The sequence below is a fragment of the Anopheles maculipalpis genome, chromosome 2RL (assembly GCF_943734695.1).
Source record: "Anopheles maculipalpis chromosome 2RL, idAnoMacuDA_375_x, whole genome shotgun sequence".
In the NCBI taxonomy this organism is placed as follows: Eukaryota; Metazoa; Arthropoda; class Insecta; order Diptera; family Culicidae; genus Anopheles; species Anopheles maculipalpis.
In genome coordinates, this window is record NC_064871.1 from 28,639,041 (window position 1) to 28,662,373 (window position 23,333).

The window sequence follows — 23,333 nt, forward strand, 5'->3', positions numbered from 1 at the left end:
CGTCGCTGGCCGTGATTCACTTGACCCTTTGGACATGTACTGTACAGCACAACATAGCAAAGTAGACGCCAACACAGTTTGAAATATTTGGAAATAGATGTCAAATTAAAACATATTTAGTGAAAATAAAAAAGAAGATCAGTTAACAAATGCACAAAAATGCATTGTTGTATCGATGACCTTTATCGATGAGAAACATAAACAAATCTTCCAAAAAAGACTTCCAACTAATGTAATACCAAAATGGTAAGGAACGACGTGGTCATTTGCTTCAATGCATTGGGTCAATGCTTCGCAAAAGAAAAAAAAGAAAAAAAACTTTAAAATGCATTTATGCAGTGCAGTCTAATGCCATCTCGCACATACACTGTTTTGTGTCGGCTAGCTGGTTGCGGATGATGCCCGGTGTACCAAAACAAAAAGGCACATGTAAAGGAAGAAACCTCAACTCGACCGCGATCGAACTTTCCGCTCTCCGTGTGTGTTCTCTCGGGCCGAGAAAAGCTCGCCACGTCTCACCGTTCGAGATGAAAAGCATCATCCTCTACCAACAAAAAACACGACTTTTTTTCCTCCATTGGCTCATTCTCTGTTTCTCTTTTTGATCTCGCCGTTCTTTGGCCACATATTGTATGCACATGATGAGAGAAAATTTCCATCCAATTTTCCATTCCAGTTTTCCCAACCACTCTGCCTGTCGCCACGGACGTAGAGCAGTGTGACATTTCATTGGTTTCGTGGTTGGGTTCCAACCAACGGATATGCGGATGCGTCAGCCACACATTTAGCACACGACGGTACGCGTAATTAAAGGAAAGCCCTCCCCCCCCCCCCCACCCCTACCAACACACGTCTTTTCTTGCCACAAAAACTCGCGCACACATACACACAAAAACACGCATACACATGGTTGCTTGGAACTGCAGATCATCATCTTCTGGCAAAACGCTTTCGCATACGGTTGCTATTTTCACATAACAACGCGCTTATTCCGTTAGCTTCTTCAACCTTCTCGATATTGTGCCCACACACACATACACAGCACTAGCGCTTGTGCGCACGCATACACTGATGCATAGTGCTGTTTGCCCTTGTACGCGCGCGGGTTTGCTTTGGTAACCAAGAAAAAGGAATTGCTAGGCCCCATGTTACGTTTTATTTCTTTCTATTGCCCCGTACACATACACACACACAAGGGAAGAAAGGTGAATGCTGTTTTTTCGCCAACTCGAAATCGAAACTGAACTGAAATCGATCCAGTCCAGTCAATCGTTATTCACTGTAAAACTAACTAGTTATATTGCTCATAAAACCCGAACTACCGTGCGCCGTAAGTGGTTCAGTATTTACTAGACACTCACTTCGTACGGCTTTACACTCTACCGTGCACGAACATGCCAAAAATGCACTTTTTCTATCCACGAACAGGAAAAAACGTGTACACAGCGGAACTTGTCCGCGAGCGTAATCAATAAGAGCCTCGATTTCAAATCATTCCACACGAATAGGGCATCATCACACCATCAGCCCATCTATACACCACCACCACCATCACACTCTGTGCACAATGGCGGCGAACTCGTACCACCGAGAATGTCATCTCAAGCGCGTGACGAACCTTGTTTTTCAATCTTGCACACTGCGATGATATTCGAACGAACGATCGGCACCACCGAGAAGTCGGCGAGGAATTGAAGATTTGTAACTTATGCCGTACGTCGTGTCGATTGACGACGCAACCACAAAGCCTAATAGGCGGAGAATCGACGTACAGTTTCCTTCATATGCACCTGCATGAGAGCAATTGTTCATGAGTCGGGTGCGTGTGTATGAGTTGCATGTACGCGTGTGTGTGTGTATCGTCGAGAGCAACTGCTCTCGGAAAACCCGTTCCTTTCTCTTCCGTGTGCTCAGCAGGCTGTACTAGAAATACAAAAAATCACACACCAATTTCTGCTCCGCACACGCTCACTAATCACACACACACGCACGCACGAGGCCTGTGAATCCACGCACTCGTTTCATACCTTTGAGTAGTTTTTTCGAATAATTCCTTTCAAACTCCGGAATTTTCCTATTTTCCAAAACGGTTGGTGCACTTTGCCAGTCACCGAAAGCAGTGACGCGAACTACAAAATCACCTTTACGCGCGTGAAGTATAGCGAATACAGTTTTGATTGTGGGAATCGATACGCAACCCGAGAGCGAATGTGCACTTCACGCTCGATATATCTTCGCCCAACTAGCGATCCGTTTGACAGCATGGTGCTTCATCGAGTTTACTGTCAAAGATTGCTCGAGCCAAGGGTTTGCTTTGTGCACGAGATCGTTTTGTGAAACAAAATACTTTCTTTAAAAAAAAATGTCTAATACTACTAACCCTTTCTTAAAGGAAGGTTTGGGTTCAAAATAGTACTAACCTCACAATAGACCAATCTTTTTTTTTGTTATGCAAATAAATCGAACTATTCAATTAGTTCTCGCATACAGTTTCTTCCCGGTATACCCGGTAAACGTTGAGCATTAGCATTGTATGATTGTAATATGTTAATTGTAAGACATATATTTTCTCCGGTGCCACCATTAACTGGACACATCTAGAAGTGACTGTAATCGATGTGAATTCATACAGTACGTATATAATCGAGCTATTCGCCTCATCTTTCAACGCAGCCCTGACCGTGTTTGTCAAAGATTCGATTAAAAATAGCCCATCTACCGTTACGAGGGCGAGAAAGAGAGCGATATATGTTTTGTACGTCCGATCAGCCGTAGTCGTCGTGAAGTTATTTTTTTCTGGCTGATAACAAGCGCCAAAAATGTGTGTCCGAATGTAGCCAAAGGGTCCATTTGCCAATTTGGTCGCGATTTTCGGTGAATATCGGCAACACTTCCCGCACAATGCCGGTTCTCGAAATCTTTTGAGCCAGCCCACGTGTGTTTACCATAAGTGTCGTCCTCTAGTTTTGCCCCGGGGCATGGTGAACATGGGGAAATAGAAAAAAAGAAAAAGAAAAATCAAAAGTGCGCAACAACCGCCCGTCAAATTTAAAGAAGAAAAGGAAAAAACATACTGCTGCTGATGCTCTAAAATGATGTGATAGCGCGAAGCTGACCTCAGCCGAACAATGATGGTGATGGCTGCAGTGATTTGATTGATAGTTCATCCACCGTGCTGTTCATATTTGCCTGTAGCCTGGCTCTATCTGGCCTTTTCCCTCCTGAAGGGCATTGCGGGATGTGCAACAGCACGTTTTCTGCTCAATTTACTAAGCATAAAAGTCCTTGAGAAGAGTAGAGAAAAATAGGAATTCCTCACCAACCATGCGGTGATCTGTCCGCGAATGTGTAAATTTGTGTTGTGTGTGTGTGTGTTTTTGCGACCTGTATGACAATAGTGCTCTTCTCATCCCAGACACACCCCGCTGCGGCTTCTTCTGGCCTCTTGCATTGCCGCTGCATGGCTTGTCTTGGGTTACTATGATTAGTAGCGGGACGCAATAGGAGTGTGTGAGATAAGCGATATTTCTCTTTGCAACAACATCGGTGCGAAAGCGAGACAGACGGAAATTGACAGACCAACCAGCAGAGCGAATGCTGCCGTGGGAGACGACCGTAACATAAAAGGATACGATCACCTTACGGCGCGCGCGATGACAAAAAGCTGCCCACGCAAAAGGGCGTAATAGTGGTTTTGGTCGTGAGCAATATTCTAGTGTTGCTAGTAACCCGTGTGCCAATCCGTCCCATTTTGTGGTTGTGTGAGTGTGTGGCGGTCTGGAATGATAGTGTGCATAGGGGAAAAGTATTTCGGTTCCTTGATACAGCAGGGCCGTCCGGCCGTCTGCTAAAGAGGGAACGTGTGAAGGTCATCGTCGCCGTCGATGAGTCGGTATTTGCCGAAAGGTCGTCGATAAGAGTTTCGCGCCAAACAGTCCTGGTTTTATTTACCTGCAAGGATGTTAACCGCGCTGGTGCGGTGACGAGCGATCGATTCGGAGGAATTCCTTACACCGGAAAGTATCCTTGTAAAAGCAACAGAAAAGCCATCGATGAAAGGGGAACGTACTACTCCCATATTGTGCATCCCAGTCGGTGGCGCTTTTCAATTCTTTTGGCGTTTGACACACAAAGAGAGGACGACGTGAACACGAAAACAGTCATCCGTAGCCAGTGTGTGTCGTTTGTAAACAGCTGTTTGGTGTTGTGGTGGTGTAGCAGTGTTGCTCTTGCCACTGCCATCCCTTACTTCCCACTACCATCCCCAGGACCGCTTGAAATCTTCTTGTCTCGTGTGCTAATCCCACCGTCACGTTTACGGAAGTGAATTCTTCGTCCATTGACGGCGCCCGATCCACATGCCAACCAGCAATTGCCCGTGCAACTGTGTGTAAACTCATTAGGGGGTGACGACATTTGAGGAGGGCCGGTAATATGGCGACGGGTGCACGGGGCGACAAGAAGATGCGGGTGGTGGCGTTGGTCAGCGGTGGCAAGGACAGTACCTACAACATGATGCAGGTGGTGGCCGAGGGACACGAGCTGGTCGCGCTGGCCAACCTGCATCCGAAGGATCGGGACGAGCTGGACAGCTACATGTACCAGACGGTGGGTCACCAGGGCATTGAAAAGCTAGCCCAGGCAATGGAGCTTCCCCTATACCGGCGGATGACCCGGGGCCACTCGATCAACACCAAGGGCCACTACGAGCCGACCGAGGATGACGAGGTGGAGGATCTATACGAGCTGTTGGGTGAGGTGCAGCGAGAGCAGCAGATCGAGGCGGTGGCTGTCGGTGCCATCCTGTCCGACTATCAGCGGGTACGGGTGGAAAATGTGTAAGTATGCGGTTTCCGTGCACCCGGTTGCACTGTGCATCAATGCAGTTGTTCGGAATGCACCCAAGAAGCTGTGGCTTATTATCTTATCTCATGTATTTGCTCGTCTCGTTGCATCCCCGACAGGAGGTTTACACGTGTTTTACATTGTTGTGTCACTTTTCGTGCCACAACTGCCTGTCATTGTTTGTGTGTATGTGATTTGCACAGGGACATTCTATTGATTATATGTCTCGGTGGTAGAAAACAAATAGAAAATATGGAAAGTTAGTCAAAAATATGAAAAAGAAATTTAATATTATGACATCAATTTAATTCCTATCGATTTAGTTTAGAACCATGTAGGCCACGCTCCATTGATCGAAGAAGGCAAAGAGATACGGATTTAATGGAAAATAATTTTATTGTGCTAAGTAAAGTTGTCCGAATGATCGTACCAATCAAGTAAACCTGTTTTTCGCAATGGCCATCTTCAGAACTTGTGGATCAAACATATAAATTAAATTATTCGTTAAAGGGTTGGTGATTAGGCGAGAACGGCAGAACCAGGGTTTAAGATTCGGAAGATGTTTGTCAATTATCTTAGCAGTTTTCCAATGGACTTGTACCCCATTTCATAGTTTATATAAGACATTTCTTCTGAAAAGAATATGCTTTTTGCTGGCAAGTATCTTGAGACCAATTGTACCAAACACACTTTTGATAAGACTCAAGAGAGATTTTAGCTCAGATTTTATTAAATTTACAAGTTGCTGTTACAGTGGAAAAAAGTTTTCTTGATCTAGAGGTCTAGAGTTGCTTGACGCATTTGTGCGTCTAAGCCAGAGCAGAGTCAGTTTCATCTAAGAATTATGTAATCTGTTGTCCATTTCGGCCGTATTAACGGAAAAGTCAAAAATAGTGTATTAAAAGATCAATCAAAAAGGATCAAAATTGTCCAGTCCCAGGCCAATCGTTCCGTTTGAGTCACTGTATAAGCATCAGCGCCTGTCTTTTACAAGTCCGGATAAAGAATCTCTTTATATTGAATTTCATCTGAATGTAACGGTGGCTTCGAGGATCGCTATAAAAGGCGCTACGTTATAGGTACAATTCTGGATAGATTAAACGATACATACAACCCGTCTGCGGTTAACTCGGAAACGCTCGGCCGCGTAGCTTTCCAGTCTTGAATGATTTACAATCCGAGGACTGCCCATTATCACTGCACGTTCGAGCTACACGGCATCCGCAACATTGTTCAAACGATCGTTAATGAATGTGCTGTTGTTTGTCTTTTTTTTTTCATTTCCCTGTTTGATTGTTGCTTTGTTGCTGTTTTAGCTGCGCCCGACTTAACCTTATCTCGCTGGCATATTTGTGGCGCCGGGACCAGACGGAGCTACTACAGGAAATGATCGACTGTCAGGTGCACGCGATCATCATCAAGGTGGCCGCGCTAGGCCTGATGCCCGACCGGCATCTGGGCAAATCGTTGAAGGAAATGCAACCCCACCTGCTGGTGATGCGCGACAAGTACGGGCTGAACGTGTGCGGCGAGGGCGGCGAGTATGAAACGTTCACGCTCGACTGTCCCCTGTTTCGCAGCCGTATCGTGGTGGACGATGTGCAGACGGTGATCAGTTCGGCCGATCCGGTTTGCCCCGTAGGTTACCTGAACTTCACCAAACTACGGCTGGTGCCGAAGGAACGCATCGAGCCGGTGGTGATCAAGAATTCGCTCGATTTTATCCACGATCTGAACGAGTCCAGCTACAGCGATCTGAGCGATCCTGATTTGAGCGAAACAGAGCTGGAACTGATCGAGCGTAGTAGCTGCGGGATGGTGACTGGTGGAATCGGTGTGTCACGCGGGTCCGTTATGCGTAATTCTTTCAGTAAGGATGATCTTAGTGGGACAGTGGGAGCGGCAGCAGTGGTTCTGTCACGCAGCAACAGTATAACGAAGGAGCTAGCGATTTGTCCAAACCTCGAACCGGCGCCCTTTAGTAAGTCCCCGGTGCGGATCATTACCAAGGCACGGTCCAGCATAAGCACTGCCGAGTGTGGAACCGCGTCGAGCGATGGACCGATCGAGGTGCTGCCCCCGTTTCATTGCTCACGCGAAAGTCGCCCATTGAGCAATCGGCCGCGAGCGATCGTCAACTCCAAGGGTTGGATGTGGGTGGCCGGCGTACAGGGTTGTGGGGAAGATTCGAGGCAAGCAATGGCTAATGCTCTCGCCACACTTGAAGGTAAGATTGGGGGAGTCAACCAATTCGCTGAATAATTTTAACGCGGCTTTACAACGCATCTCCTCCATTTTCAGAGATGGTTCAATCACGCTCGTTTACGCTACGGCAAATTTGCTACATAACGTTGTACGTGCGTAATATGGCCGAATATAGCTTTATCAACGAAATCTACTCAACGGTGTTCGCATTCGCTAATCCTCCAACTAGGGTAGGTAAAAAAAATTGAGTCGAAAAACGTCACGCCACATCTACCGTCGGCTAGGTTTAATAGCAGTTCGTTGTCCTCTTTTCCAGGTTTGCGTGGAGTGTCCCTTGCCGGCAGACTGTGCAGTCGTTCTAGAGGCTGTTGCTTTTAATCCAGTTTCTAATGGTAAGCTCTAAAGTGCTGTAGTGGATGATTGTGCCCTATCCAGGATGATTTAGTAATTGTAATTGTGATGTAGAATATGCAACTGTTCTTGTGAACTGAATATGCAAGAAAAGCACTGTTCTTTTTCTTATTGTATCAATTATTTTTCCATGCTTTGACGCAACAAAATCATTTATACTTTATGTGCAAATTTTTTAAAGCTACCAAAGATCAGTGATATTGCGCCTGTGCATTAAATGTACAATATCTATAAAGACAACAGAAAAAGCTTGTATTGAACTGTGCCTTGAAGTGCTTCCTCATCAGTAATGATCTTCTATGTTTTGTGCAACTTAGCATCGGAGTTGGAACACAAACGACAGACAATGCACGTGCAGGGCATTTCCCATTGGGCACCGGCCAACATCGGTACCTACAGCCAATCGACCAAGGTAAGTGTCGTAGACGAAGCTTGAAAATATGTGTTTACAAATTTCCTCTTGCTCACAGGTCGGCCACATCACGTATATCTCTGGACAGATAGCCCTAGTACCGGGCAGCATGACGATCATCGAGGGTGGTATCAAGCAGCAGTGCAAGCTAACGCTCCGCCATCTGAGTCGAATAGCGAAAGCAATGAATGCCCAAGGAGGCCAGCTGCGAGACGTAGTGCAGGGCATTTGTTTCGTGACGCATCCGAGCTACATCTTTGAGGCCCGCCGCCAATGGGAACGGCGAACAGCTAACGCAATCATCGACTACATCGTTGTGCCATCGTTGCCGCGTGGCGCACTGGTCGAGTGGCAGGTTTGGGCACACTCGCACAACGATAAATTCGACTGTAAGCCACAATGGTGTCAAACTGCTACAATCCTGAGTTAATTGCAATTTTCTCCTTTTGCATGTAGACGAAGAAACAGGATGCTCGATCGGCGAGTACTCGATATCGATTCGACGTCGCTGGAACTATGAAAATAATTGTGCATCGATCGTGTGCTACGTCTCAACGGGGTTGGCCACATCCACCACAAAGTTGACCGAGCTGACCGATGACTATCTGCACCATCACAACCAACTTGCACAACGAATCACGCGCGAACACATACACGACACGATTGCGTACGTTCTTCGCAAACTGTTACAGGCCTATCCCGGTTTGCTCGGTATTAGTCCATCCTCTCCGTCCGCTGCTAGCAACGACGAGACGATGGTGATGGGTGGTACAGAGGAAGACCAAATCGTACGGCCACATCCTCCGCGAGCACCACCGCCACCACAATCGTCCGATCTGGCCAAACCAGCCGTACATCTGCGTGTGTTCTATCAGGTCGATGCGATACCGTCCGTACAGTTTCTGATCGATGCTTTAGAGAGTTTTTTGGTATCGCCAGCAAACGTAGCCCGAATTGCGTACACCGTTATACCGGCTTGCCATCTGCAGAACTTTAGCACCTTTATCTCGATATGTGGCCTGCGCCATCACGAGTAGAACCTCGTTAGTAGTATAGAAAAAGGCGATTTTAAGTAACGGCACTAGAGAGACAGCAAGTTGAAGAAAACGAACGGAGCAGGACAAGTGTTGTTTCGATCGGGAAGACGACTAGACAAGACGAAGTTTGGGTGGGAAAAGGAATGCTAATCCGACACCGCAGGCCACATGGAAAGACATGAGTTACTACTAGAGTGTTACGAATATTTGCATGTATGTGTGAGTCCGTATGTGAGGGTTTTTGTATGTGTGCGCGTGTGTGTGTGAGTGCAAACGTTTAAAATATGTGTGCTTGAAAATTAAATAGATAGGTATGTAGAATAGTGAAGGAAATTATGGGGACAATGTCGGGTTTATGGTTTTCCCCCAAGTAGTACGATATTGTTAGCTTATTGTGGAAAGGAGCAAGAAACAAACAAAAATATGTATATTAAACTGTTGATCATTTAAACCATTTGATGGGCCTTATCCGTATCCGATTACGTAACACTTTCGACAATCAATTCCCTTGTTCAATTGAATGTTTCGATTGGGTCAGTAGTTTGTTGAATTATTTAACTACCCGTCTAAAACAAATGAAGCGAAACTCTCCGTTGCGGTGTTCTATACTTGCTAATGTCATATATGAGTGACAATACGGCAACGTGCCGTCATACTTAATACTAAATAATGTCATATGAGGAAAATCTGTTGTGTTTCTAGTAGAGGTGCTAGCGTGCTTGTGAGCAAACGATCCTTGTAAGGACAGGAAGGATCCATCGTTTAGTATCGTTAGATCTCACACTTGATATTGTTCAAACAATCGTTATGAGAGAATCGTCGGATTGTTTATTTGCCACCTTAAACACGAAAGGTGGCAAAACTCCACCTTGAAATGTCAGCACCAATAGAGCACCAAGTCAGCCAAGAATGCGCAGATGTAAGCATGAAAAGATGAATGTATTGCGTTGAAAAATATTGACTCAGCTGTGATATGAACCCGGTGCACGGGCTGTAGTGTTGTTTTTTTTTCAGTACACGTTTATTGTTATACACAATGATAAGGGACTAATCTATAACTACCAGCAAACACCAACAGCCATTTGCTCTCCTACTCTCTTTGATTATAATTTGTTTTATAGGGCCAAATAATTCAGCGTAACAAATGCGCTTTCAGATGGTATGAGATTCCTTTGCCATATTACTGTCTTTTTGTGTAGTTTGTGATAAGATTTGAGATTCTGTTCTGTTGTGTTTAAGTGGGTAAAAGTGTATCCAGCAGATTGAAGGGTAAACTTATCGCTGATTTACCTCATGATCATGTTTAAATTGTTTTCCCTTACATTCGCTGGTACACAAAGGTGAGCCACCAGACCGAACCGGTTTTCAGACCAACTATCAGCCAGTGGACGGCACACATTTCGGTCAAACTAGCATGCTATTATGCTTTAAAAAAAGACTGATTAGGGATATTTATCTTGCGTTGATCCTGTTTCTAAGCGATCCATTCAACGCTCTACTGTGTTTTGTATAAGTTCTGGGTAACTGGAGCGCTAAAGCTGTGAATTGTTAGAGGTACCATTTTGTGGACACTGGTCATACCTGTACATTTAATGATGATAAAAGACTATCTAGCGCTGATCTGGTGCGATGTACGGCTCATTAAAGGTGTACTCTGCTGTCAGGCATTGCTTTTAATGCTTCTTCCTATATGTCCTCACTGGATTGAATTTTTTTTGCAGTTTTGCACTGAGTACTGAATTAAGTGGCACTGGCATCCACTGAGCAAGCGCGTCGTTCTTATGGGTTTGGCAGTGGTCCAATATACCGTCCGGCCTTATCAGTCCAGTTGTTTGTTGGAGAGGTGGTAGATTATTGATTCCATATGCAGTTCCACTTATACGTTGACGCGTGTTGTGCTGTGTTTTCTCTATTGCTCTCGCATCCTCTCTGAGCTCTCGCTGATTGTACTCCTAATTGACCGACCGCGTAGTAACAGCTGACGATTCGCGGCTATCGAGGGCACGGTTTTGGTTGAGCTTCGTCTACGTCTGCGTCGTTATTTATTCCACAAAAGTTGGTGTCCGCTTTAAGACAGTTGCACTCCAAGATGCCCACAACCAAGTTCTTTCAATCAACCAGAAAAATCATCGGAGCAGGTGTCAACTACAAGTAGGTGCAAACGGAGTCACATAATTACACAGCACAATTTATTTCATAGCCGTATCGTATCACCAACCAGAGGATGGGTCATAGGATGGGAGTTGTTTTGCTTTTTTTTTTCTAACGAATGATTGGAAAATTGTACATAAAAAATCACCACCTTTCCTCATGCTTTAGCTGAAACTAAGTCTGGTTTTAACCAGCTAACGTTTCTCTTCTTTAAATCTAAAATAAAAAGAAGGACGGAAAGAATCAACTACTTAATAAGGTACTAAAATCGTCTAATCTTCAGTGTGCCTGTGTGCATTAGCGGTAAACTTTGTAAAATCCCTTCATAACTTAATACATTACGTTTTTTACTTCTTTCCCTAATAAGCATAATCATGTCCTGAATAAAATATTTGTGTGTACTACACAGAGAAATTTTGCGCCTCACAAACGCTCCGAAACCGGACGCTCCCGTCATCTTCTTTAAACCCATCTCATCCCTGTTGGATGTGCCGTCCGGTACTGCTGCCAATGGCAATCCCTCCTCCACTGCAACAATTCGCATACCGCGAGTCTTCGGTGGCGTGATCAACTTTGAAGCCGAGCTGGGCGTCATCATCGGTCGGCGCTGTTCGAATGTTACCAGCGACCAGGCGATGTCGTACATCGGTGGCTACTGTTTAGCACTCGATATGACCGGTATGGACTTTATACTGGACGCTAGACCCAAAGGGCTGCCGTGGTGTCTTGGCAAAGGTTTCGACACATCGACACCGGTAAGCGGGTTGATATCACGTGCCGAGTTTCCCAACCCGAACGATGTGCGCGTCTGGTGCGATATTAACGGTGTACGGAAACAGGACGACAGTACGCGCAATCTGATCTTCCCGATAGCGGAACTGATTGCGTACGTATCGCGATACATGACGCTGGAGGAGAATGATTTGCTGCTGACAGGAACACCAGCCGGTGCGGGGCCGGTACGCCATGGGGACATAATCGAGTGTGGGCTGGGCGATGGGTTGGTGACGATGCGTTGCACCGTGGCAGACGAGTAGTATTGTTCGTTCGTCTAAAAGTCTTAAAGTAAATAAATTCAACGAATGTGTTGTGTTAGAACACGTTTGCCCTGTAGTTTGCCATCGCAAATTAAATCCACTTTGCTTCCTTCTGCTCGGAGGGTGAAGAAAGCAACCGGCGTGTCTCGGTATCATCAGAATCGTCCCGTTCCGGACCACCATCAGGAAGTTCATAGTTTGTAGCCAGCGGTGATGCAGGCGGAGTTCCGTTTCGCTGCGGTTTCACTCGATTCGGACTGTGTAGCATCGTGGCTAGCACCGGCGCGCTGCATTCTTGCTTCTGGTACGGCAGATGACAGTTGCGGTCGAAAAATGCTGGATAATACTGACGATAGCATAGATAAGATAGGCCAATGCCGATCAAGGAACCGACCGTAACATCTTGCCAGTGATGGTGATAATCGCACGTGCGACTGATCGCAATCATCGTGGCGGCGAACAATGGCAAGAAGGCCGCAATTACGCGAACGGAACGTCCACGGCCACGTTCGTTCATCAGGTGCAGCTTCCCGATGAGGTACCAGCTAAGAAATCCGAGCCCAGCAAAGGCAACTGGCAGGATAGAAAAAGGAAAAAAAATGTTTTATCAAAAGATGATACAATGACCACTAACTAGTGATGAGAATCCTAAAACAATTTCCAAAACCCTCTGTTGAATCCAAATTTAAACACTCTTTGCGATTGGAATCGCAAAAGAGTTGTTAAAAATTATTTGTGAGGAGTTGACCTAAATCATTCATTAGAAAGATCCACCACGAACGCTTAACGCACGTACAGGAGGAATGTCCGGAAGGAAAAGACTTGCGCCCATCCATCAGCGCCCGCACGTCCGTGCCGGTGCAGTGCAGCTGCTCGTCCGGCACACCGTCCGGGAAACAGCGCCAGAAGAAATCGGGCCTCGGCCGACCGACCGCAATCTTGATCGTGTTCGTTACCACACCGTTCAGGCCGAGTCCGAGGGTGAACGCTAGCACGGCACACCGCAGTTCCTGCCGATCGCGCGATCTAAGATAGTGCAGCGTGAAAACCAACCCCGGCACACCAAGCACGATTGGCCATAGCATGGTCAGCGGGACGTAGCTGTCGGTGCGTGGATTGCGATACAGCCATAGCTCTTCCTGTTGGATCTTGCGCACGAAAGGGGCTTTAAATTCCAGTGTACTGAAATAAATAAAGGACATGATTAGGCGATCGGTTCGATGGGGGAAGGGGGGGGGGGGGGGGAGTGATGGATGTCTCCTCGTTACATGTAAATACACGTCAGTGCAATCCGCACAATTGTCTCCAGCGGCAGATTGAGTTCCGACGCACGTGGAAGCTTTTTCTGTGCAGCAGTCATCGTACCCGGTCCACCACCACCGTTTGCGTATGTGGGTGCCGTCATGCTTTTCACTTGTGTCGGATGTCGTGAACTGTTCTGCGGAAAATTTGCGGTCTTTAAACGGAACGTTCCACTATCACTGCCACTGGCGGAAGTGTCGTACGTACGCGCGATGAGTGTCTCAATGTCGTACGATGTCCGTGCGGAGCAAACCACAGCCAGCCAACAGCTGACAGCTGGGGCGTGTGAGTAGCACCACTAGCGTTCGTCGATTTGTCGCGAAAGCGGGACATCAATAGAGAATGTAAACAGAGGAATGTGCAGTAAACATCGCCCAGAATGTCGTCAGCAAACAATACACAAAACGCATAGAAACAAACGAAGCGAGGAAAGTTCTGAATCATCCAAGGAGCAAATGATGCTAGACCTGTTGCCCCGAGGGGTCGTCCATAAATTATTTAACGCTAAAATTGGGGTTTTGACCATATTCCCCTCCTATCGTAACGCTAGAGGGACCTCGCACTTTGAGCTTTACATAATTTATGGATACACACTCTTACAAGATTTCAATTCGTCATATTTTTTTTTATTTAATCTAAGTAAACCTTTTATGCGCGAGTGATCACTTTGCCATTCAGTTTGGCTGGCCCGCGGAATGTTACTACAATTCCGTTTTGCGGTTCTGTAACGTATCAAACACCTGCAAGTAGCTGCCTAACTTTATACGTACATTTGCCCGCTCTACAATAGAATGAAGTGACCGGGTAAACCGTTCCTTGGCCGTGTTCAACGACGGTGGACGCAGAATACCGAACCAGCTGCTCGGGTCGATTCGCCCTTCGTCCCCATCGATCGGATGGCTTTCCAGGGAAAGATGCGGGATACTTCCGGCCGCGTCGTCCTTGCTCACCGTCGTGTGCAGTGCCCGAAACGGTTTGTAATCTTTGGTCGGCAGCTGTACCGCGCTGACTGCATTCGGTCCCTTGGTGAAGCGCGTGTGTGCCAGCTCCATCTGGCCTTCTGTTGTCAGACGCGCAATGTCCTGGCTCAGCTCGACGTCCCGTTCGATCAGCTCGAGCGAGCTAATCAGCAGCTTGTCCATCAGCTCGCAAAGCTGTTCCTTGGAAGCGTTTTCCATCGCTTGTTGAGTTGTTTGGCGGTGGTGGAAAAAATTGAATCAGCACAAACGGTGCTTGGTGTTTTGGTTTGTTTTTATTTTCTTGCTGTCATGTGATTTTGACAGTTTAGCGCGTGTCATTGTGCGCTCGATTTGCCATGTCGACGAGCAACTGTCAGCTTCCTGTACCAGCGTAGCTTGTGGCCAGGGAAGAAGTACTGGAACTGGATACTCGGTGTGGAAAGTGTTAAAAGCCACAAAAAAACGTGCATTATCGGCGAAATGTCGAAAAATGAGACAAAGGAGATAACTATACGGCAGCTGTATACAGAGCTGAACAAGTACTGCTCCAGCGCCGACTATGACAAGGCTCTGAAGGCTGCCAATAAAAGTAAGTTGTCTCGTTGTGATGTGTGAAGCAGAATCTGTCGCTTTTACTACCTTCCCTCTTGTTAGTGATTTGGTGGTAGCACCGGAGTGGTAGTTCCGCCTTTTTGCTTATTTTTTTCTACTTCATCCTTTCAGTTATCGGTCTTGATGCCACCGAATGGAAGGCCGCAAAATGTAAGCTAGTCTGTCTGATACAAAACGGCAAGTTTGAGGAGGTACTAAAGTTCATCGAACGTGGCACTTCCATCCCGGATACCACCTTTGAGAAGGCGTACAGCGAGTATCGGCTAAACCGTGCCGAGGATGCATTTCGTACCATCCAATCCACGCTGCCCAGTGGTGGTGGCGTTGAGCAATGGGCTGCATTGGCACCGAACCTGAAGGAACTGTTGGCCCAAATCCTGTACCGTTTGGAGCGATTCGATGAGTGCTTCGAGCTGTACCGGAACATCATCAAGAACACGCACGATGACTACGATGACGAGCGACGCACGAACATGAGTGCGGTGGCCGCAAACCGGTGCATTGTTGGCGGAAGCGCCGATAAGCAGCAACAGCTGGCCGGTATGAACCTGCCGGAAGATACGTACGAGCTGACGTATAATGCGGCCTGTGCACTGGCTGGCCGGAAGGAGTATGTCGAGGCGGAGCGGAAGTTGCGCACGAGCGAGAAGATGTGTCGCGATTCTCTCGAGGAGGATGGTGCGAGCGAAGAGGACATCATCGATGAGATCACCATCATTAAGGTGCAATTAGCGTACTGCTTGCAGATGCAGGGCCGGGTAAAGGAAGCGTCAGCCCTGTATGCGGACGCGCTGCGTCACAAGACGAATGATGCGGCCCTGACGGCGGTGGTCAGCAACAATCTGGTCGTGATAAATCGCGATCAGAATGTGTTTGATTCGAGGAAGAAGATGAAGGTAGCTACGTCGGAACAAGCGGAACAGAAGCTAACCAGCCGGCAGCGGAAAACAATTGCCTTCAACAACTGTTTGCTGGCATACTTTGCCAGTCCGGCCGAGTGTGGTTTGCTGGCGAGCCGGCTGGCCAATGCACATCCCGACCTCGAGTTCCAATCGCTGCTGGTACGCGTGAGTCAGCTCGCACGGGACAAAAAGTACCGGGAAGCGATTGACCTGCTGGAAGGATACGCGCAACGGATGCCCAGTGGCAGCAGGACCGAGCTGCTGCAGGTAAGGTTTGCCATCGTGCAGCTGCAGTTAGTTGGGGGCAACCGGAAGGCTGCAATCGAGACGCTCGAATCGCTCGGAGAGGCTCGGTACCAGCCGGGCGTTGTTTCGGCCCTGGTAACGTTACATCTGGGGCTGGACAATAAGCAGGCCGCCTCGGAGATACTGAAGAGTGCGGTCGATTGGTACAAGCGACAGAAGAGTGCCACGATTAGCGATGGCGATCTGAGCGACATGTGGCGTCAAGCGGCCAGCTTCCATCTGCGGGGTGGTGAACCGGAAACGGCCGCCAAAAGTCTCGAGGAGCTGTTGCGCACACATCCGAATGATATGAAGCTGCTGGCACAGCTGGTCATTGCGTACGCACAGTTTGATCCGAAGCGGGCACAACAGGCCAGCAAACGGCTGCCGGCACTCGAAACATTGACCACCGTGTCGGAGATCGATGCACTCGAGGCAACGAACTGGATGATGATTGCGAAGGCAGTCCGTCGTAAGCAAAATTTGCCGGGTGGTGGACGTACTACGGGAGAGCAATCGCCCGGTGCCGGTACACCCTCCGCAGAACAGCAGGCTCGCAAGCAAAAGCGCAAGAAGCGTAAGGGCAAGCTGCCGAAGAACTACATTATCGGCGTGCTGCCCGACCCGGAACGTTGGCTGCCACGGTACGAACGTACCGGGTACCGGAAGAAGCGCGATCGCCGCGTAAAGGAGGTGATCAAGGGCAGCCAGGGAACCGCCTCCGGACAGGCCGACCAGTTGTAAGTGTTACGAATGAAGCATCTCATCTTGTGTTGGCTAATAACTTGTTTCCTTTCTTTTCGATCCATTTCCAGCGATATGAGCAAGGCGTACAACCAGACGAAAAACTCACCAGCAACTCCGGGCACTGGTGGTACCACGCAGCTCGAACAGAATGCTGCGGCAGCTGCCGCAACTCGCCAGCTGCCTCGTAAGAGTCAGCACAAGAAGAAAAAGGGCAAACATTAGTGGTTCATTCCTTTAGATTGCACGGGAAATTCAGAACGAGAACGGTAAAATTCACTAACCAATCCTTTTTTTCCAATTTCCACAAAGAATTGAAATACATAATTATTTCCACATGTGAATCGTTTCATGTTGTTTGCCATGTAATGTGATGAAGCAAATGGAAACGGCATTAGAGGCTGGGTAATAGATGAAATGGAACATGCAGGTGGAAAGAAATTTTCGATCGAACGGTTTTGTTGTGGATCTTCAAATTGGTGAGTTCGTCTTAGTCTAGATGCGAATGAAATTTTAATTAGGGTTTTTAAGACCTCACTCGCATCTTTATGGTATTTTGCTACATTTTGCTGTACAAACTATTGCAGATATGGTTGAATGGTAATTTACAATTACTGCTGATATGGTTCGTTTGTTAGTAAAACTATTGCGTAAAAATTTTAATCTCTTTGCAGGCTGGTGAGGCATAGAAAATGAATGAGTTTGTTCTGCTGTTGCCGTCATCAGGTGATAAAATAGTTGCATGTAGTGTAGTAGTGAGCTCGAGAGCTACCAGGAGACATTAACTCAATAAAGTGAGGATTCTAAGCATGCTCTTCTAGCTTAAAAAGGTAGCTCGCCGCCCTCGCGAGGTACCCCTTCTCCCTCTCGAGCTCTTCGCCATCTTAGAGCTTCTCGTCCTTACGAGGTAGTTCTTCGCAGTCTTTGCACTATTCAAGTTCTTCTATCTCATGAAGAAGTAGTAGAAGAAGCTTTGTCCATTACCTCTCAGAGGAACGTCACCGTTGCAGACAGTATATCTCTTTTTGGATGCTGGAGGTGTCCCATTTAACGCCAATAGTTAAAAAGATATGAACGCCGATTACCAGTAGCGAATGAAATTCTGCGGGTAAATCTGCAATTTTTTCCAGTAGAAATTAGCTTACTTATTCGGCTCTACAACTCTTCTCCCACTGCAACAATGCTCGATACCACATTATCTTATCTTATTCACTGCAGTTGTTGTCTGGAAATTTAACAGCTCTAGAATGGACGTTTTACTTCGCCGAAAGGCTTAGCGTATGTCTGATATAAATCTACTCAATGATAACTAAACCTAAAACTGTACATCATGGTCTCGATATTCTAATAACCTATCCTAGAATCGGTATGACCTCTGCCTATGGTATGATCATTACGCCAAGAAAAGGAAGAACAAGAAACAGCATCATGTGAATAGAAATGGACATACAAAACAAAAAAGGTTTATTATTCACTTTTAATTATTGTGTTGCTGACGAGATAAAATGAAACATATACATTATCGTCCCCAGGGATCTTTACTTCCACTATGACCTTATAGCCATTGTTTGAAAACATCAGCCGCCGCATATTAACCGTTTGCGTGCTCTGGACGTTTTCAGCTGGTAGTTCCAACGCACGGCCCGAACCCTCTGTCACCACCACCACAGCCAATTGCAGGAAGCGTTGCCGAACGGCAAGACCGCGCATGGCAGGACTCAACCCCAACCAGCATGCAGCCCGTTCGATGGGCCCGAAAGGAATCATACAGTCCGTATCACCCGCAACAACCGCCTGCTTCTGGATCATCTCACGTGCCAGCCTGATCATGGAGTCGTTATCGTGTACGTCAAGTTTCTCTGGAACCGGCGCCGAGATGTATCGTGCCATACCGAGTGATTTCGCGTCCGCCATCAGCTGCACAAACCGTGACTGCATCGTTCGCTTGCTTAACGGTGCTGATTGTGCGACGATCAATTGGGCCCAAGAGCTGAGAATGCTGTAGTAAACCTGTGGCACGACCGGTGTGGCCTCGAAATCGAGCGCATAATCCAGCGCGACCGCTAGCGATACCGGTCCACCGGCCCGTTCGAACAGCTGCTTGAGCAGTCCGACCGTTTCAAGGTAATGGATGGCGTCGGTGTCACTGCCGCATGTGTGTAACCACACACGGGTGGCACGTGGAAGCAACAGCTGCTTATCTGCATCGTAACAAAGGCGCAGGAAACGTTCATCGCCCAGCAGGATGTCGCGACGGCTCTCGGGCACGGCAAGGAAATCTTGCGCACTAAAGGCAAGCAGCGGACTGACGACGATACGCTGCTCGTCATCGAATGTGATCGGACACGATTTTAACTTTTCGGCCGGTGTCTTTGCCCCGACCGCAAGCAGCGCACCAAGTGCGGTACCGTAGCTCGAAGCTTTATGCTGCGCAAGCCATTGCAATAGCTTCGGATCACCACCCTTAATGTGGCCTGATTCTCGCATCTCGTTTAATGCGTCCGTAGCGGTCGAATTGAGTGAAGCAAGTGTTCGCAACAATTTCGTCTTGTTCAGCTTGTCAGCAGTAAGGAAGGTACGCACGGTACCGAGAGTAAAGCGATGGCCGTGTCCGAGCGTAATGTAATCGGCCAGCATTTTGCAGCAAACGTCGCCCAGTTGACCTACGAGCAGCAGCAGCTTCTGCACATCGTCTACATGCGTTTGTGTCCATCGTTTCTGCTTCACGCTGTCGGCGGCTGCACCGATGTTGGTCGTGAACGATTGCAGAAACACGAGCAAGGTTCGCAGCTGAGACCAATTAATTTTGAACAGTGTATCAAACTGGAGCTGATAGCCGAAGACCGTAATCGTGGTGAAACTGTCGTCCACCGTAAACTGAATACCGTTGCTTAGAAAATCGACCACAAACTTTAGCATACCATCGAACCACGGTTGTTTTAGCTGCGTGCGCAGCACGCCGATCGGTACGTTGGCGCATAGGTTTTTGAAGAAATTAAACACCCCGTTCCATTGCATTTTTTCGAATAGACGTATGGCGATCGTTTTGTTGAAATTCTCCCGGTAGGCGAAACAGAGCAGAGCAGCCATTTCCATCCACTCACCGTTGGATAGGGTTTGCCAGCCGCCAACCGTGCCAATTACCGCTAGGATAGCACCACCGGTAGTGACGGTCCGCAAGGTTCCTGTGCGAAAAACAAAAGAAGGGCGCGTCAACAAAGCGTGTGTTTCGATTAGTGTTAACATATTGGGCGGGATTCAAGCTCTAGGAATATGCGAATAGGATTCTATCCTAATTGAAGGATTTGATTCGATTGGGTTTCGAACGATTGGATCCGTCGAATTGACTAAGGTTCCTTCCGTTTATGATTCTATAGGAATTAGATCGCGATTATTTGGGGATACGATTTGGACGACTGGGCTAGAAAAGTCATGTTTTTTTTTAGATTTTTTTTTTATCTTCGAACTGCGGTCTTGTAAATTATTAGAAATAAAAAGCTTAAATAATATTTGCTTTACGTGCCATTTTCTCATAAGTATGCTTGTTTTGCTAAACTGCCAAAATCTCGTGCACTGTCTAAAAATGGTACAGGTATTTAGTATGATTTAGTGCATTTAGTATGAATTAATTCCTCCTTCAAACTCCCGGAGATTCGAATCCTTGCAAGGATTGGGATTCAAAGAATTGAGTCCCCATTGGAATTCTAATTTGGATGGGAATTAGTGTTGGGTTCCGAATTCCGATTGCCGTTTGACGTGACTTACCGGAGAGGAAATTTTTGGCCCGTTCGAGTTGAAGTAACTTTTCCGCTGGCAGCAGACGGCTCAACTTTTCCACCCGACAGGCTGCCGTTAGACCGACGCTCGCGAAGGTGGTCAGGTTGAGCGTTAGTGCGAACGCGCGTCTAGCTATTCCACTGGCCGGATCGTGCTTACAGCTGTCCACCAGATCCGTGAGCGAAAACATGCTCCCCATGAATGTGAGCGGAATGGCCAACGAAGCACCGACCGGCGTAAAAGCGAACAGCGATGCAACCGCACCGCCGACCATCGTTAGCTCCTGCCACACGTCGCTGGTGCGCGTTATTTTGCGACATTCGATCACCAGCGACGGTGCCAAGCGGGAATCGTCGGTCGGATTGCGTGCATACTGCAACTGTCCGTCGGCCGGATACCACAACGTGCACTCTGGAAGCTTGTTTGCGGTGAGAAACTGGCCAAACTGATCATACTTCCGACCGGTCAGATCAAGATACATGAAGGAGTCGAAAGCGCCCGGTGTTTTGCGTATTCGCAGCAAAAACGAAGCATTGATTTGATCGCGCTGTATCAGCACCAGTGGGATGAGTTGAAACTCGAGCGTCGGCATACGATCGACGAGGGCGGCCAGTGATTTGTGCAGTTTCCGATCGGTAACCAACTGATCGGAGTGCTTCCACTGCTCAAAGCTGGTAGCGCATGTTGCTGGCAGGTGGCCAAGCGCGTATGCGAGCAAATTTACTGCGTACGTTTTGTTTTCGGCGGAGAAAAACTCTGGCTGCTGTCTGAGCTGCAACAACTCGTCGTTGTCCCGCTGCACGCCGCGGTGCAGCGCGTCGTGCATGATCCGGGCGATGTGGGACTGCGACATTATAACTTTACCGTAAGTAGAACATATACTGCGGTGGATGGTATCGGTGTTCCGTGCTGGTGTTCGGGTTGTCGGTTGCAAAATTTTCTGAACGGGAAAAGAAGTATGGAGATAATACGATTAGATAAGCCGGGCGGACAAGAATCACACGTTTAGGGAGGACTGTAATCTATAAACTGCAGGTTTTAACTATAGATATTTGTATCGCGATCGCAATCAAAATGCATCGACGTGAATCATCGATTGTCGAAAAACAACTCACACACACACAAACAACGCAAACCCATTTGACTGTGGCACATACACAAAGTAGAAAAAAACGATCATTCTGCACTTACAGTGATTCTTGGTACAAATGGCACGGCTTTTTTATGCGTTTATTTCCATAGATTTTGTTTACTGCCGTTTATGTCAGCCGAAGCCGGAGCGGATTATGCCCATACAGTGTCCGTAACAGGCTGGTAGAAAAGTTGCAGTCTTGAAGGCCGCGGGCCACGAAAGGTATCAAAGTTGAGATTTTTGAACAGTTTCGAGATTTTTTTTGTCAGGTTCAGCAACTTTGAAAACACACATGTATGAATTTGATGGCTGTCGGTTGATTAGATAATAATTTATAGTGTTTTGTGTGGAGCAACTTCTGATTTAGTGCCAAACCCGGTGCACGGTGAATTTAAAACTGTTGAAATCCATCCTGTCAAAAAATCGCAAAACTAGTATTTTAGCGTTTTCTCCGTTGATTTCACAATTTCACAGTGAGAAAATTTCACAAACACTCATGTGCTCCTGAAATTCTCATTTTGCAATCTACTGTGACCCGCAGCCGCTGCTAAACGCCCGTAGGCGCCCAAAAGCGGAAAGTGGAAGATAAAAGGTCAGAAATAGTTGTACATAGACGAACATTCATTACTTCGACAGATATGCTTAGGATGTCCCGAGAAAGGCTGGTAATATTATTGTAAAAAATGTATTCAATGTAAGATTGCAAATAAATTGCATAGCGTTGAGAAGCTTTTTGTAGATAAACGGTGTCCAAGTCGTAAAGTCTTTTTAACAAGGGCTGATGCCGAGGTAAGCCGTGGTAAACCCAAACTGAAATAGCACAATTCGAGGATTGCTGCAGCAGGTCAAGACTGCGAAGGGAAGGATTATCTTCTACTTCAACTATGTCACAACAATTTCGAGAGGTTTGGGGCTCCACATGTTCCTTGACCAGATTTTAGCCAAAAAATTCGATAGTCAGTATCTTTTTCAGTTTTACATTTCGAGTGCACGTTTCAGGCACTTTATAGAAAACTTTTTTTTCTTACCCGATTTTCTTGAAATTATTTCGTAGACGTGTCCCAATGTAGATGAGAACCACTGTATATGTATGGAAACTAGATCTAGATAGCTAGATCTTAATTTGCAAGGCTGAAATTCCATGCCAATTACATGATAGTGTGTTCCTCGAATTTTCGCATCTTGCACCAACATTCACTATACTTTCACATTCGGATTATCACATCCGGTTGAATCTTCACTATACTTTACGATTACGGCGATTGGGTTAGGATCAATCGGTACGACACGAACAGTGCAATGCTGCTATGGGTTTTACCTGACACAGATGCAAAACGTTCAACGATAAACAAACGCTTGGTTGCTATGGTGTGTAGCAACGGTACGACAGCTTGCATTGATATTTTGTACGTCAGTGGCACTTACATCTTCTAGACACCAATCCAGTACGACAAATATGCTTAAATAACCCTTAAATTACCGCGGTTATGCGCATGCGCAAAGTAGAAAAGAAACGATCGTT

General features: G+C 46.9%; 7 protein-coding genes across 7 annotated transcripts in view; 3 read left to right on the forward strand and 4 right to left on the reverse strand.

Annotated features, from left to right (window-relative positions):
• Window positions 1-23,333, reverse strand: part of LOC126558239 (TBC1 domain family member whacked) — a 263,712-nt gene that overhangs the window by 108,199 nt on the left and 132,180 nt on the right. The gene's annotated exons all lie outside the window — the stretch shown is intronic.
• On the forward strand, window positions 4,428-8,910 carry LOC126557094 (uncharacterized). Its single transcript, XM_050212749.1, has 7 exons — window positions 4,428-4,838; window positions 6,162-7,072; window positions 7,147-7,280; window positions 7,367-7,442; window positions 7,779-7,873; window positions 7,932-8,262; window positions 8,330-8,910. Exons 1-7 carry the CDS (start codon window positions 4,435-4,437, stop codon window positions 8,908-8,910), a joined length of 2,532 nt encoding a protein of 843 aa, XP_050068706.1. The 5' UTR covers window positions 4,428-4,434.
• LOC126558975 (acylpyruvase FAHD1, mitochondrial) lies at window positions 10,996-12,098 on the forward strand. Its single transcript, XM_050215067.1, has 2 exons — window positions 10,996-11,061; window positions 11,471-12,098. The coding sequence occupies exons 1-2, from the start codon at window positions 11,000-11,002 to the stop codon at window positions 12,096-12,098; spliced, it is 690 nt and encodes a 229-aa protein (XP_050071024.1). The 5' UTR covers window positions 10,996-10,999.
• On the reverse strand, window positions 12,190-13,504 carry LOC126558509 (phospholipid phosphatase 5). The gene is made up of 3 exons (XM_050214533.1): window positions 13,367-13,504; window positions 12,895-13,280; window positions 12,190-12,671 (listed from the first exon to the last, which is right to left on the reverse strand). Exons 1-3 carry the CDS (start codon window positions 13,501-13,503, stop codon window positions 12,190-12,192), a joined length of 1,005 nt encoding a protein of 334 aa, XP_050070490.1. The 5' UTR covers window position 13,504.
• LOC126559296 (uncharacterized) lies at window positions 14,102-14,613 on the reverse strand. The gene has a single exon (XM_050215428.1). It carries the CDS (start codon window positions 14,576-14,578, stop codon window positions 14,102-14,104), a length of 477 nt encoding a protein of 158 aa, XP_050071385.1. The 5' UTR covers window positions 14,579-14,613.
• LOC126557290 (signal recognition particle subunit SRP72) lies at window positions 14,829-17,127 on the forward strand. The gene is made up of 3 exons (XM_050213009.1): window positions 14,829-14,948; window positions 15,083-16,898; window positions 16,974-17,127. Exons 1-3 carry the CDS (start codon window positions 14,840-14,842, stop codon window positions 17,125-17,127), a joined length of 2,079 nt encoding a protein of 692 aa, XP_050068966.1. The 5' UTR covers window positions 14,829-14,839.
• LOC126565948 (uncharacterized) lies at window positions 18,370-21,532 on the reverse strand. Its single transcript, XM_050223151.1, has 2 exons — window positions 20,668-21,532; window positions 18,370-20,087 (listed from the first exon to the last, which is right to left on the reverse strand). The coding sequence occupies exons 1-2, from the start codon at window positions 21,530-21,532 to the stop codon at window positions 18,370-18,372; spliced, it is 2,583 nt and encodes an 860-aa protein (XP_050079108.1).